This window comes from Malaya genurostris, chromosome 3 (assembly GCF_030247185.1).
Source record: "Malaya genurostris strain Urasoe2022 chromosome 3, Malgen_1.1, whole genome shotgun sequence".
Lineage (NCBI taxonomy): Eukaryota > Metazoa > Arthropoda > Insecta > Diptera > Culicidae > Malaya > Malaya genurostris.
The window spans coordinates 52,372,035-52,387,253 of NC_080572.1; the positions used below are offsets into that span (position 1 = coordinate 52,372,035).

At 37.0% G+C, this 15,219-nt stretch overlaps 2 protein-coding genes across 3 annotated transcripts; one reads left to right on the top strand and one right to left on the bottom strand.

Moving 5' to 3' along the window:
• Positions 1-726: 726 nt before the first annotated feature.
• LOC131435431 (alsin homolog) lies at positions 727-10,793 on the top strand. 2 transcript variants are annotated; one of them, XM_058603306.1, is made up of 8 exons: positions 1,157-1,297; positions 1,446-1,828; positions 2,651-4,192; positions 7,281-7,851; positions 7,917-8,663; positions 8,730-8,909; positions 8,968-9,113; positions 9,173-10,789. In XM_058603306.1, the coding sequence occupies exons 2-8, from the start codon at positions 1,534-1,536 to the stop codon at positions 9,421-9,423; spliced, it is 3,732 nt and encodes a 1,243-aa protein (XP_058459289.1). In that variant the 5' UTR covers positions 1,157-1,297; positions 1,446-1,533; the 3' UTR covers positions 9,424-10,789. The 2 variants fall into 2 exon arrangements, with proteins under 2 accessions (XP_058459288.1, XP_058459289.1); XM_058603305.1 differs by having other exon boundaries at positions 727-1,828; positions 9,173-10,793.
• On the bottom strand, positions 1,834-2,483 carry LOC131435432 (ATPase inhibitor mai-1, mitochondrial-like). The gene is made up of 2 exons (XM_058603307.1): positions 2,276-2,483; positions 1,834-2,201 (listed from the first exon to the last, which is right to left on the bottom strand). Exons 1-2 carry the CDS (start codon positions 2,323-2,325, stop codon positions 1,970-1,972), a joined length of 282 nt encoding a protein of 93 aa, XP_058459290.1. The 5' UTR covers positions 2,326-2,483; the 3' UTR covers positions 1,834-1,969.
• Positions 10,794-15,219: the final 4,426 nt, after the last annotated feature.

The window sequence follows — 15,219 nt, forward strand, 5'->3', positions numbered from 1 at the left end:
ATCTCTCAATATACCAGTATTTTCATTTCATTTACCTGGTCTAAAGACTCGTTTTCATTCTTGGATGTACATGCAGGATTGACGAATATCAAATGAAGTCGAACTGAAAAAAGAAGGAAGAGCTATCGTGCAAGACGTCACGTGGCTAGAGAATGAGGCAATTTCGCCTGCAAAATTTTGACAGTTGCCGAAATTTTGCCAGGCTTCTGCCAGCTGTCAAAATTTCTCACAAGTGGGTGGTATTTATTCCACAGGACGAAGATGGCGAGAAGGACGACTCGGAAGGAAGAATAAGAAGTCAGTTGTCTTGGCCCGCATGGGCATGGCTGTCAGATGGATGACTAAACACTGTCAGCGGGCAAAATATGACCGGCAGTCATTCTGGTGACCGACTGCCTCACCGACTGCCAGACATACACCTCAAACGACACAACCGTATCCACCAGGAATTTTCCACATCGAAATCTTTGACATATTCAGCGAAGGTGAAAAGATGAGAACGTTCGGCTAACTAAGATACAGGCGACTATGTTTTGCCAAATTGGAATCAATTTTGGTAGCCGTCTGTCGGCCATGGCTGCCCAGGTAGCCTAGAGGCCGAGCGGGGGACTATGAATAGAAAGGACCCAATATTATGTAGTTTTCGTTTTCCATGTATTTAGATTGTTTTGTGTTTTCAACCCTAACCGAGTAACGAAAGACGTTCAAAGTGGAATTGTTCAAAAATATTTTGCAATTATTAAATTTTTCATTTTGTATTGTTGCTTGTACGTGATATCAGCTACAATTTGATATTTTCTTTCATAGATTGCACTCTATCATGTTTGCAAACGTGAGTAATGCTCTTTCGTGACAATTCTATGGAATCTTTGATCGAATTATTAGTTCTCACTTTTAAAAAACATCTTTTAATGGAAGAAGAAGTTGTAGTGTTCCTTTTGGCTACAAAGATTAGCTTTTGTTATGAATGAATGCAAGTGATTTCATTGGTCATGAGGCTGACCAATTGCTTACCGCTTGCACGCATCGACAAACAATTGAAGCGGATTCGTGAAAAAACTCAGAATGTCCGGATTAGTGTCCGCATTTAGTGGTTTGAATGATGATAGTCGAATTTCTATTGTGGTAGAAGATTCGGAACACATACTTGACTATGGTAGTAAGCTACGTGTTCTGGGAGAGTACTATTTATTACTTACTGTCAGTGGAGAGCTGTTACAAGGCGATTATAGGCTACGCGAAAAAACTATCACCTTTACCAGACTACGCGAGGATGTGTCGGATTTTGATACCGAAGGTAACTTCATATACTTGATTACCAAATCCGAAGGAAAAGTGTACCAGGGAAAAAATGGATCCCTTAAACACTGGATACAACTTTTTGAGGATATTAAGATTAGTTTCGAAAAGATTTGTTGTAATAATAATGGTCTTCTGTTGACCAGTTCCGAAGGAAAAGAGCTGCATGCACGAGGTGATTTTGGTAATTTACTCAATTTTGACAAATTGACCATCGTGAATGAAGTGGCATCGATGAACGTCGTTCAAATATCCGCTGGAATCGATTTTGTGATATTATCTAGTCAAAAAGCCAGCAAAGTAGTGGCGGATGTGAGAAAAGATCCGTTTTTTGATCAATATTGTTTGCGTGATGAGAATACCCACTATTACTCGGATTGGAAGAATATTTATAAAAATTTCACATTCAACTTAGAAAATTGGATGTCATGGAGTGATACAGTTAGTAATACTAATGTTGATTTGATTACGGTATACGGTCAGATGATTCATGAAACCGGAGTTGCAAGTTTTGGAAAAATTAATAAAGGTAAGTTTAATAATGGTTACTCAAGGTTTATTTCAATTGTAATCTTATTTCTTTGGTTTTTTTTGCTTTGTCTGTTTACAGACGGCTAAGACCGTTCACGGTCCATCTCGCCACAATTCTTATGATTTATTTGATCATAACCTATTGTTGTTTACCAATGGCTCGTACCTTCGACTGACTGTCGGGAACATCGGTATCAGTCTTGGTTTTCAGTTTTTGTAGCTGCTCTCGTTGTTGTTTATAAAAATATTCCTCCTCGTGTGCTGCTTCCATTTTACCAAAGGAACCACCCGCTTCTCGAATGGATCCACCACCACCACCTCCTTTTCCAACTCCCGCACCTAAATCACCAACCTGGCTCATTTTTACGATTCTACCGAAAACCGGTGGAAAGTTACATAATTAATGCAGTTTGCGTAAAAAATGTATAGCGTTGGCAAATCTCACCTTAATCCGACAGGATACAATCGATATGCGATTTTTCGAACAGGCAACATTGAACTTTTGAATAAACCTCGTAAAACCAATCAGTTTAGTCACGACCGCAAAATTATAAATATTTGGCCTCTCGACGCGACGTCACACACTCGAGCCAACAGAGTGAAGAAAACGCAAAGGTTTCACATTCACTCATCTCAATTCTCAATGCACTTGTGAGAATGTTCACTGACATAATCTATATATAGTCTATACTAGAAACGAAAGCACAATTTGAAAAACATCTTGTTTTGTTGTGATCGGCTTATAGATAATAAGACAAGACTATGAATTATTTCAAAAAATCACTTACGTTTCTTTAAAAGTATTTATTTTCTGTTGTAGGCCAACTTGGAACAGGCGATCACCTTCGACGGGATAAAATATCTCATCTGCAGTTGTTCAACGTATGCAAAATAGCCAGCTGTTGCGATTATTCGTCTGCCCTAACTGTGGATGGTAGTCTATATCTGTGGGGTGATACGAATAAAAATCAAGCAACTCTGGATACTAATTTGACACTTAGTAGCTCAAGTACTCCAAAGCTTTTCAATCGATTCAAGCACATAATAGATGTTAGCAGTGGAAACTTTCAGACATACGTTTTAACAAACGATCTACGCATACATGATATCCGGTCCGACGACGGTAGTCTGAGCTATGAATTTACAGACCGAAGAATGAAAACCACCGAGGGATATAGTCTCGAACTGGATGACATTCCTTTTATATTAGCCAGTGATAGTCTAATATTGATGAATCATCTTCCAGTCAATAAGGAAATCTTACGGATATACACTGCCGAACAAGTAACGGTTCAGGTTCTGTTGAAGCACTTTAAAGAGCATAACATTTCAAAAATACTGAAAAAATCCGTAAATACTCTATCGCCGCATTTTTTCTACCGATCGTGCACGAGATTATTTTATCTGTTGCTGCTCAACTTAAAATCATTGCACTGGTTTTTGCTAAACAACGATTATACCAAGATAGTTTCATTACTTTTTCATAACGAATTGCAATTCTTGTTTCGAAACATTCTGAAATGCTACTGCGATAGCGAATGTTTAGGTTTGATGAGTGAACAAGAACGCAAATTGCTTCAAATATTTCTGGATAATATAACAAACTTTGTCGACCTAATCGAAGTTCTAGTCAATTCAAATAGATCGCTTGCTGAATCCATCGAAAACTTTCTATTGAATGCTAAAAGTGAATGGCTCAAATTCCTGAACGAAGAAGCCAGCGAGGAGATGGGGAAACGGTTAAAAATTACGAAAGAATTTTGGCTGAAGGAAGAAAATTCGCGTTGGTTATCTTTACGGGAAGCACACCGTAGAGTTATACTGGATTCTACTGAAGTACCACTTAAAATGCTGGAAATCAACATATTTTCTTCCTCCCCACGAATAATTCTGTTTTCCGATGTGTTCTGTTATTTATCAGGAATACAAGTTATGGAATACCCACTGGATTTAATATGGATTTCTATGGAAATGAAAGAAACACTGAAGATGCGTCATAAAGAAAAGTTACGCTTTATGGTCAGTATCATTACACCAGAGGAAGTGTTGCGATGTCACACCCTTAATTCAACTGATAAGTTGTTGTGGTTGAACTGTTTAAAATCACAAGTGATGCGAAATCTGAAGAAAGAAGTAACGGCGAAGCAACCGGTCTATCGGTACAGTAGCTACCGATTTAGCGAGAAACATGCCAAATACGGGGGGATGGAGTATTTTGGGATTTGGAAAGTTGGACAAATCGATGGCATCGGAGAATTAAAAGGCAAGGATCGAATGTACAAGGGAGAATTATTTCAAGGTGAAATTACCGGCCACGGTCGCATGAGTAAGACACAATATGGAATTGCGTTGATTTACGAAGGTGAGTGACACCTAGTAGTAAAAGATATATGTTCATGAGTATAGTTTTTTTTATTGCATACTAAAAGATTCCTGGAATGGCTCCATGACTTTGTTAAAATATTTTCAATCGTAGAATCCGGAATTTCTAAGTCTCATGACGTGATCAAACTGCATATGCTTGTACACAAAGCTACAGGGAACGAACGGGGCAGGGTAACAGCAGGGATACCAGCAGGGCCCATTCTTGCTAGGACCGCATGATCTACAATAGTCAATTTTTGGAAGAGCTCCACCAGGATACATTTTTCACGAAAATTTTGTTATTTTATGACAAATTTGGAAACCTATTGTTCGAGCAGTGCGTCAAAAATCATGACCAACTGCGATGCAAAATGTCGAACATACAAACAGCCAGAATAGGGGGCTTCGTTCCCCCACATTTGTAACATATTAAAAAGTCCCGTTGTAAAATTTTCAACGTTTGCGCACGTCAGCTTGTGTTAGTGCGGTAGAAATTCGATTATTTCGCGAGAAAGGAATACGCTATATGATGGTTTACCCCCCTAAAGCATAACCACTAGCTTCCAGTAGATCGCTTCCGATCTACTCGGACTGCTTCATCTCGGTGGCTTTGCGCGACCAAGGTTGCGTTTTTGTCGTAATGAAAACCAATTTTAATGTGAATATGTTCTCGTTTGTTTGCAAGAGGTAGCCGCTTCCGACGCGAATCGGCGGCTTTGAAACTCCTTCTCAAATGGCAAATGTAACTTGTTGAAATTTTTTGTTTGATTTTTAAACGATTGATTCAGCATCTGAGAACATCGTTGCAAAGGTTTATCCACATTAGATTCGCATATCTTCTTCTTACGTTTTTTTTTGCACTCTCCCCAATAATTTGGCCCCTGAGTCATTTTATTACAGCGTTGCGTAAAAAAACTTGACACTTGATGTAAATTGACAAAAGCTCCGGAGTGCTAGACGAAAAAACTAACCAGCAATCAAAAGTAGAAGGAAAATTTTCAACCGTTTATTTTTTAAAAACAATATTTGGCAACTGATGCCCATTACATGATATGCAATTTACGAGCAGCTTCTAGAAATTATTGGCCTCTTTTTTCAACGTGTCGTGATCAATTTCGGCCAACGTCCTGAGCTTGATGCAAACTTTACTTTTTAAATAGCCTCATAAATAGAGTCACAGCTGACAGTCACGCAGTTCTCATATGGGTGAAACGACAAATCTTTCTTGACCATTTGATGGAAAGAACGACAAGAAATTTGAAGATGTGCTCCGGGCAGCCATAGTGCTTTTGCTCCAGGGCACGGGCTTAGCCACCCGGAGTGGCCATTGTAAACCAAAACCTGATGGTGGAGCAGTGATTTGTGCAGTGCTAGTGAGGCTGTATAGACGGCATTATACATACAGTGGCAATGATATTGTCATCAACCCGATCACATGGATCGTGATATTTGTGTGGTATCGCCACCCACACAACCGCACGGATAAGGTCGTGATAGTATCGTTGGATCACCAGTCTCGCCCAACGGTCGGACCCACCTGACATCTGCTGAGTCTGCAGATGAGGAGTTGCAAAAACACTAAGAATTCCTACGTAAGTCCAAACCACAGTCGCTTCTGCCCCAACCCAACCACATGCCTTTCCTGTGGCACATCACACGAAAATATAGAAGAGACGCCGCGCACCCATCCACTACACAAAACACAAATCCAGTTCCCACCATCAACCCACACCACCCTCTCACAATACAGCCATCAACAACGAGCACCCCCGATGGAATCGACTTCAAGGGATCCAATTGGTTCAATAACTGATCTGGATATTCCACGGGATAGAGGCGACAGCTAGAAGCAAGGAAAACCTGATTAAGGTTTTATCCTTTTACCGTACGAACTGTTTCAAACCTTCTCTCAAGCGCCCCAGCTACACAACCTGCGTTGATTCGAGACTTCTCCGTGTAGTGTAGATTTCGACGTGAAAGACAGCAAAACAATCCGACATTTGTAGAAAAAGTTATCAAAGGAAAACCGACTCAAGGTCCGAGCAATGGCTCATTCCTTAATATATAATTATTTTACCGCCACTAGAAGCAGTGGTGCTTTCTTTTATTATGCTTTATTATTGAGTTGTTTGATGTCTCAAAGTTTTCTTCCTCGTTAAATTTCATACGAAAATATCACACGCAATGATGTTTAGTGTTCATAGGTTGATCTCCAGTCGATTTTTTTGTTAAAAGTGAATTTCTCCATACTAAATCCCATACAACCTTTAAACCTCAGGCGCGAAAATATAGTTTTTTTCGATCGAGCTAAGATTTTGCATGGTGCTTATGGGACCCAAAAGGAAAACGAAAAGTTTGGTGGAGCGAGAAAATAAACCTTTTCATCTTTTTCCCCTACAACCTTGTCCACCATACTGAACATGAGGAATGTATTTCTTTTGAGATTTTCGTAAACACAGGGTTCAGTCAGGTCAATCAACGACATAAACTGCAAAACCTAATCGTGTCTTAAATAAAACGATGCTGTGCTTGCCTTAAAATTTTATCATACTAGGGAAAACTTTATATAGCTTGTCGTCGCTCATTAACGAAGGGTCAATAAAATTACACTATTACTGAGCCTACTGGTTCACTATTACTGGCCCAACATTTTTCAAAGGATTGTATGGGACAATGCAATCTTGAGTTTATCTTTGACACAACAGTGATAAATTGCACTATCGAAATTAATATGTTTGACAACTTTTTCTTAACATGTCTAACATAAATAACGACAACAATATAAACTCTACAACATTTTAAAATCTCATTAAATTTTAACAACATTTTAAAATACTATTAAATTTTCATTACATTCGCTATTTGGGTTACTATCCATTGCTCTTTATTAGCGCAACTTCAGCTGCGATGGTGTTGACATGTAAGCACCCAAGGTTTCCGCTGGTAGTTCAGTGAAAAGAAAGTCCAAAACCAAGCTGCTATGTCATCAATCGGTGTTATCTCTCAGAAAGGGTATTTTTAAATTTTCCGTTCCATTTCGAAACACTGAGATTGTCATGATTTCAACATCCTTCTTTTAATCTCAGGTGACTTCCTAGACGGCAAATACGAAGGAAACGGAAAGCTCAAATCTGCTAATACTAGCGCCCAGCAGTACTTCAAGTACCAGGGTTACTTCAAGGCCGATAAATACAATGGTTTCGGAACGCTGCTCACTAGTGCTTATCAGTATAACGGAGATTTTGCTAATGACGTGAAAGATGGTTTCGGAGTGCTGGAGGATAGTTTGAATGGAGTGAAATACATCGGAATGTTTTCCAACGATAAAAAGTACGGAAACGGGATTCTGATCACTACGAACGGGACGTACTACGCGGGGTTGTTTGTAAACGATGTACTATCGAATTCCGCATGCGGACTGGCTATCTTTCCGAATGGAGTTTATTACAAGGGCGAACTGACAATTGAGGGACCATGCGGGAAAGGTGTATTCTACTATCCAGAAAAAGAAGTCGTTGCCGAATCGTTTGAATTGGATGACACCAATACTCAGATGAGCGGCCATACACTGACCGGATCTTTTGCCGGTTCATGGGAAAACGTAAAGATATCCAACGGAAATATGGCAATGGATCAACAGTTCAATAAGGTACCGATGTGAGTATGAAGTTATTTAAGACTTGTTTCTAATATGCCTCACCATGCTTTTACCAACGTTTTAGCTTGGATCTTAAAATCAACGCCGAACGCAAGTGGGCTTCCATTTTCATCTGCTTCCACCAATCCGTATTCGGCACCAGTGACCTTGGCAAGATTCGTTTGATGGATACGAAAAAAATTTGGAATAGAATCGCCATTTACATGACACGAGCAAAGCGAAAAGAGCAACTCAAGGCGAACAATTTTGAAGCTAGGCTTAGCGAGTTCACTGAACAAACGGCGGCTCAAATCTGCCAGAGTGGGTTCCGTCTTATGAATCTCTCTAACAATTCGCTACGGTCAAGTTTCTCTGATTCAAAATTATCATTGAATAGTAATGCTACCACAACTGGTGACTCAATACCGGCTCTCGATAACATTTCAGTAAGGAGCTTTTCCTCGATTACATCTAAGGAATATGATAACGAATTCATGCTGAACCCAACTAGTGATCATAGTAAAATTTCCCCATTTCACGATTTAGAAATTATTCCCGACTTTTGCATCACGTCCATTGACAAACAAGGCCTGCAAATGCTACGGGAATATTTGAGTGAAGCGTTCCGTAATTCCAACCACCCGCTTCATCAGTTGTTTGAAAAGCTGTCGAATTGTTTCTACTCAACATACAGTTGCTGGAAATTTACACCCAATTCCATTCTCTGCGAACCGGCAATGAATGAATGGATCTCAATCGTCAGTCGAATCTACACACTTGTCTTGAGAGTTATGTTTCCTGCTTTGCCGAAAGATTCCGCTGTCATTGATGAGTGAGACAGAACAGACAGACGCTTTTCAAGCAACCGATGTCCAATTATCGTTTGTCTTTTTTTCAGAGAGTTGGTCTCATATCAGTCACTTTTGTACCCAATCTTGATGACTCAAGGTATCTACTCTGCTCTTTTTGTATTATATGCAAGTAAGTGCAGCAGAAACGATGAAATTTATCGCCAGCGTATTTTGATCTGCGAGAAGAAAACAGACGAAAATCTGATTCAACTGTTAGATATAAATAGGTTGAATGATTAGGTTTATTTAAATACAAATTCAATCAATCAAACTTCGTATTTTCAGACAACTTATTCCCATTATTCAAAGTTCTCGCTATCGGGAAGCAATTGAGAGTCTGAATCGCTTTAAAGAAAAATGCTGTCCTAACGAGATGATGAAGCACATCCAAGAGGCTTTTGCGTTTCTCGATGTTGCCAGTAGAGAACAAGGTAAATTATAAATATTATTTTGTATTTTGAATAATTCCTATGTCTCCGAATTGTTCCAGGAAATAATCTAGATATTGCGGCTGACAGCTTATTAGAGCTTGTGATTTTGCTCATCATCAAAGCAAATATACCGCAATTAGGAGCGGAAATATGTTTGCTTGAGGATCTACTGCAAAACGAGGGATACGGTTTCGACTATCACAGCAATACACAGAATGATTATTGTCTAACGACACTGAAAGCGTCATATCAGCATATTATCGGAGATAATTTTTTTGTCAATAAGATTTTCGACGGTGGAAATACGTAAGTGGCAAGGACGTGTATAGAACTTACCAATAGTTATAGTATAGGTTTAAAGTTCCAAACCCTCCTAATCTAGTACTGTGATTTGTATCATTCCTCCTCGCAGGATTTTTTCAAATATTTAACACAGCCAAACAGGTCGTTTTCGGAAAGCCGTTTAGCATTATCTTGAAATGAAATCGACATGAATATTTCATGTGGTTCACATAAGTCAATGGTAAATTCTCTTAGTTTATTTTATGTTTTATAATAAATTATTTATGTTCACGTTTAATTTCAAACTGAAATCATTGAAATAGAAAGAATATAAAGCTGTCATTTGTTGTATAGCCTTTAGTGATATTCATGTCGAAATGTTTCAATTTCTTTTTTGTCGTTTTTTGTTTTTTCTTCGTTTCAAAAGGATTTTAGAATATTTCCGAAAACTGCCTTTTATTTTAGAAATAGCTAATAGTTGAAAGAGCCATCGTTAAATAAATTGTTATTGATTCTACTTTATGTATTAAAACTAATAGCTCATAGATTTACGTTTCAATGATTCTTTTGTGAATAAAGCTGTAACTGTATAACCAATAGAAAATATATCACAGTTAAAACTTTTAAAGCAATTTCCAAAACGGTTACATAATTCACATTTACTCGTCGATGTAAGCAGCAATAAAGAAGTAGCTTTGTTTTCAATTAGGTTATTACACAGTGTTCAATTTTCAACATGGTGAATGAATAAATTAATGAATAAAAAATCAAAGAATAAGTATAAATATTTCAATACCCTATTTTTTCGTGCTGCGTCAGAGGTTTGTTCGTATTACGTCAGAGGTTACTCTAAAGAAGTGATTCCCAAACTCACCCTACTACTGCGGCTGCGAAACCCCTTCGAAAATGACTGCTCTAAAGAATCACGTAACTGCTTGAAAATTAATAAATACATTCAAAAAGAAACCCCTACAATTGGTGGAAGCATCCGGATAACATGTATTCCATACTAGAGGAACTAGGATAACAGAGGTATTTTGGCCCACTTTAGGATTGATTTTATTTTGGCCCACTTAGTAAAAATATTCATCAAATGTTGTAATATCTTCGAAAAATCCTCCCGCAATAGGTAATTTAATGTGATTAGCATGTGATTGATGCAACATAGGTTACCTAACATCGATTAAATCCATAAAGTTTGTTAGGTGGGCCAAAATATATGAAGTGGCCAAAATACCTCTGTTACCCTAGGCTACGTTTCCTACTTGAGGGTTGAAATAAAGGGCTATCTTCTAGAAGAAAATTTTCCCACAACTGTTTCTTCTTTACGGCCGTATCGACGAACACATACTTCCGAAAGAATACGAACAAGCCAATCTTGTTTTCACACGAGTGTATTCGAACGCGACATGTTTGCCAATATTGAAATATCAGTAAACTTCTTTAAATAAATGCTAAGCCATGAAGAAATCATTCACATTTTTTTAATATAGAGATTTTAACCTTAAGGCCATTCGCCTCTATCACTCAAATTCCCTTGATATGCGAAACGCTAGAATGTATGTCAGTATAGTTTCGAACGATACGTCTATTTGAACATCATTCGTATGAATGTAAAATCCCATAGACGAAACGCAGTAGTTTGGATTCGTCAGTTCAAAGTTGCGAATCAACCATTCGAGAAACATTGAAAACAGTTTAACCGATTTCCGACAACTTTCCTTCTGAATGTGAAAGCGATTTGCAATCAAATGATAAATTTGTTTGCTGAATAAAACAAATAGAAACTGGAAAGAACTGCTATCTTCAATACTATTTTTTACTTTGCACGAAGCTTAATTCCAAAATTTTATATATCGACTTGAATAAAATTGATTTCGAGTACGATATTTGTTTATTATGTAGCTGCGATACCGATACTTCTTTTGCACAGGAATCGCGTCCGTACACATTCGAGTGAAAACAAGAATGGCTTGTTCGTATTCGTTCAAAAGTATGTGTTCGTCGAATGGTCGATACGGACGTGAAAAAATAAGATAAATAACAAATATTTTTCATTACAACTTAAGTCTGTACCAGAACTGATGTTTTAAAGTTAGGTTAGCGTTGTTCTTATACATGTACGATGTTCGAAAATTCGATTGATTCTAACGTACAAGAGCGTGGTCACGATTACTCGCGATCGGTAAAGCGGAATGGTGTGATTTTTTAAACTCCAAAATAAAGCATTGACTATTGTTTACCACTCGATCTCAGCATTTTTCCAAAATGAGTAACTCATACGCTTCGCGCTTCGAAGCAATTTTTTTTTGTGCTCGCACCCAGGTCCTAAAATGACACAAGCTGCCGCGTCGAAACAGTTTGTGAGTAAGTGGATGAATCGCTTTAAAGATTTTCCTAAATTTTGGATTCCAACATACCTAAACTGGAATTCCAACACACTGCCAATGGTTTGTCGCAATTCTTGAAGAAAAAGTCAATTCTTAATGTAATTAGAAGGAAAATGGCAGATCATGAACATAAGGTTTTTGTGATTCTAAGTCGATAGCAGGCTTTACCATCTTACCATTGCAAGTCGAGTCGAGCAATGACCCTACTTTCAATAAAACATCTTTTATAAGAGTCACTGTATGATGACTTCTAGTTTGAGATCCCAAAAGAACAATCTAATCTAGCAAGCAAAGTTTTGGCATTACATCCTTTTTGTGGAATTGTGCAATTCTTTTTCAACAGAATTCACAGCCGATTTCTAGCGTCCATCGTTGCACGGCTAGTACTACGATTCTACTGACACTACGAATTCTTCCAGGTCGGGGCTCGAACATACGACAACTGGTTTGTTAGACCAGCGCCCTATGCATTCAATGGATTAGATTGACCCGGGTTGGCGGTTCAATGTGATTTTTGATTGAGGATTTTGTGAGATATCACTAATCTCTACAGGTTTCTATAATTCGAATTATTCAACCAATATTCACGAACGAACTTAAAAATAAAAGTTGTAAATTATTATTTAAATGAAATATATTATAACTCATTTTCTTCATTTCAGTTGTGCTTAAATACATAAATGCTTAAATAAAAATAATGTTTTGATTCTCTGCAATTCTGTACTAAATTCTACTCGCACAATTGCTTATAATCGATTCTATACTTTCCAAACAATCAACAGAAGAAATTTTAAAAAAAGTTTTCTAAGCCTCCTTATACTCTGGCTTATTCCATCTCTACAAAATTTGCACAAAAAGACCGACAACAAGTCGGAAACACACATAAACTGCCGGTAAACTGAAAATGTTAAGTAATGCACACATGACGAAATTATTAGACTTTAAAACGTGTCCCAAGAAACAGCACTGCGCTGGTGTTTCGTTTTTGGGATACATTCGGTATTCTCGTTAATTTAGTACATAGAAACTGTAATCGTTTCGACCATGTTTTGACTACTTAACATATTATTCGTGTTAAAATAAACATTTCTAGAGTTCTAATTTATCTTCAGCTTTAAATGAAGAATTACAAATAAAACTAGAATTGAGAAGTACTGAAATTTTTCCGCATTTCGTTACGTTCGTTTTTACTTCTTTATGTAGCTAGTATAATTCTGTTTTTGGTTATAAATTCTGATGTTTTTTTCATTACCTAGACGCAATATTTTGAAAATACACTTTGTGCACATCGAATTCTCGCCTAGTTTTATATCTCTTTTAAATACTTTTACTTTTCCATTAAACTAAAAGGTATGACTAAGAATAATTTGACAGTAAGGGAAATAAAAACTAATAAACGGATAAAAATAACGATTTCCGTCCACTATTACTGTGATTGCTTTCTATTGTTTCATTTTTATTTCCACACGCTCAAATTCACGCTCATTCACATTCATTAAACTTACAAAACCACTTCAAAAATAAAGTACACTTGGGACAAGTATTTCCGTTTTTTTTTTTATGAAAATTTGTTCCATTACTTTATTACTAATGATTTTTTGTTTTATTTTTCACAGTACACAACATACTTGCATTGCATTGATTTAGAAATGCAAAGATACATACAAAGCCGATTGTTCACTTTTTCACTCTGACTTGCATTTGTGTTAGTTGCGGTGTCATTTGCCGTCGCATTCGTGCTTTTTATGAATGGAAACCTACAATAATGTCGAAAATGTATAAATTATAATCCATCATAGAAATGTTTTCTAATTTTTTTTTTCACTTTTTCCTCTACGTTGGAAACATTTTAACATGGCCCCAAAAATCTTCCAAAAAATCATTGATAATATCATTACGATTCCAATCTTTCTGAACATGACATTTACTGAAGAAGAATGACTAAGAATGCAAATACAATGCTTTGCAAAGAAAATGGCAACATCCTTTGTCGACTGGGGTCCTCGAAAGGATTCAAATGAAATTTTACTCAGCCTATAAGCTTAGTTATTCAGGTTTCTGATGTGTAGCTAACTACATTGTTTACAGAATTGTATCACGGCAGTGCTCAAACGCATTGTTCAGGTAAGTGACACCCTAACGATTCACGCTTGTGTTACAGTTTCATACTTTTTGCAGTGTTGTTTGTTTTGTTTTTCTTTCTCTATTATGATACAAATATTACAATTTGTTTTCCTTTTTGTTGTATGTAGTAAAATACACAAGATGTGTGCTTTGTATAAATTAGCTTATCAAGTATTCTATTAATTTTTATGATTTAATATTTTCACTTCTTTTCGCTAGTTTTGAATTTTTATATGACGGTATATAAAAATATATACTTTTTATTCCATAGCATTGGTTTGTTCATAATTTGGCGCAAGCACCAGCTGCGTGCTTATATCGCTGATGCAACCGATATTTTTGCGAGCGCAATTCCTGGCGGGTACACATTTACTCACAAATACAAAAATTATGTCAGCATTTTACGTCGTGTCCCCCTTCAACGCTACCCTTTCTGTTTGCTTTTATGCAATTCTCATGCTGTAGGTTATATAATTTTTCTAGTCTTTCTCACAGTACAGTTATTGTTTTCTCGGTTTGCTTTCGCAAATGTCTATCTTTCACTGAGTGTTTTTTTTTGTAGTTGACATATGTGTTATATCAAAACCTGCTTTTATTACGGATGGTTTGTAGACTTTCAAACGTTTAGAATCCTTCAGCTAAATGCAACTGCATGTCCTTCCCTAGTGTTGAAATATCGTTTTCGTAGACGAACCGGGAATCTTTTTCTTACTGTGGTTTGGTGAAATGATATCAATGAGATTGTTCGATAACCTTTTCAAAATTGAACGAATTCGCGAGAACGTCGAAGAAAAACGCACAGAATAAGTCTCCTTGCATTTTATTTGTTTATTTTGCTACAGTAGAGGTAGTAATAGTAGTTTAGTGAAAGAGCAGTTCGCATAGTTTAGTTTGATAAGGGATACTTTTTCGATTGGTTGTTTTGTTATTCAATTCGGTTCAGCGTGGGACACCAGAGTTTTTGATAAAGCTACCTACAGATATCCTAGATCGGTCTATTCGCTTTACTCAATTCCTTTAATGTTCGTGAGGTTCTACTGGCGTACAACTTTGTATAATTTCAATCGATTTAACGCTTTAATCTATGCTGCGGAAACACATCACAAACGAGTTCAAAAATATATTTTTACATACAAACCAGGTATCATTTAGTTAGAGTCTCGAAACATCATAAATTCATACTTTTGCAAGATAAATGTGAAATAAAGAAGAAAGATGTTGAAAACACTGTACGAAAATAAGAACGTATAACTGAAACTTCTTGCATTCGGGGTCGATATAGATATTATTCGAAACTGTTGGTATGAAGA

Excerpts from the sequence above, each read along its gene's own strand:
- LOC131435431 (XM_058603305.1), top strand. The coding sequence starts at position 1,066 with ATGTCCGGATTAGTGTCCGCATTTAGTGGTTTGAATGATGATAGTCGA. Across the intron at positions 4,193-7,280 it reads AATTGCGTTGATTTACGAAG|GTGACTTCCTAGACGGCAAA; the intron begins GTGAGTGACACC and ends TTTTAATCTCAG. Across the intron at positions 8,910-8,967 it reads CAACTGTTAGATATAAATAG|ACAACTTATTCCCATTATTC; the intron begins GTTGAATGATTA and ends TCGTATTTTCAG.
- LOC131435432 (XM_058603307.1), bottom strand. The coding sequence starts at position 2,325 with ATGTTGCCTGTTCGAAAAATCGCATATCGATTGTATCCTGTCGGATTA. Across the intron at positions 2,202-2,275 it reads TTGTATCCTGTCGGATTAAG|AATCGTAAAAATGAGCCAGG; the intron begins GTGAGATTTGCC and ends GGTTTTCGGTAG.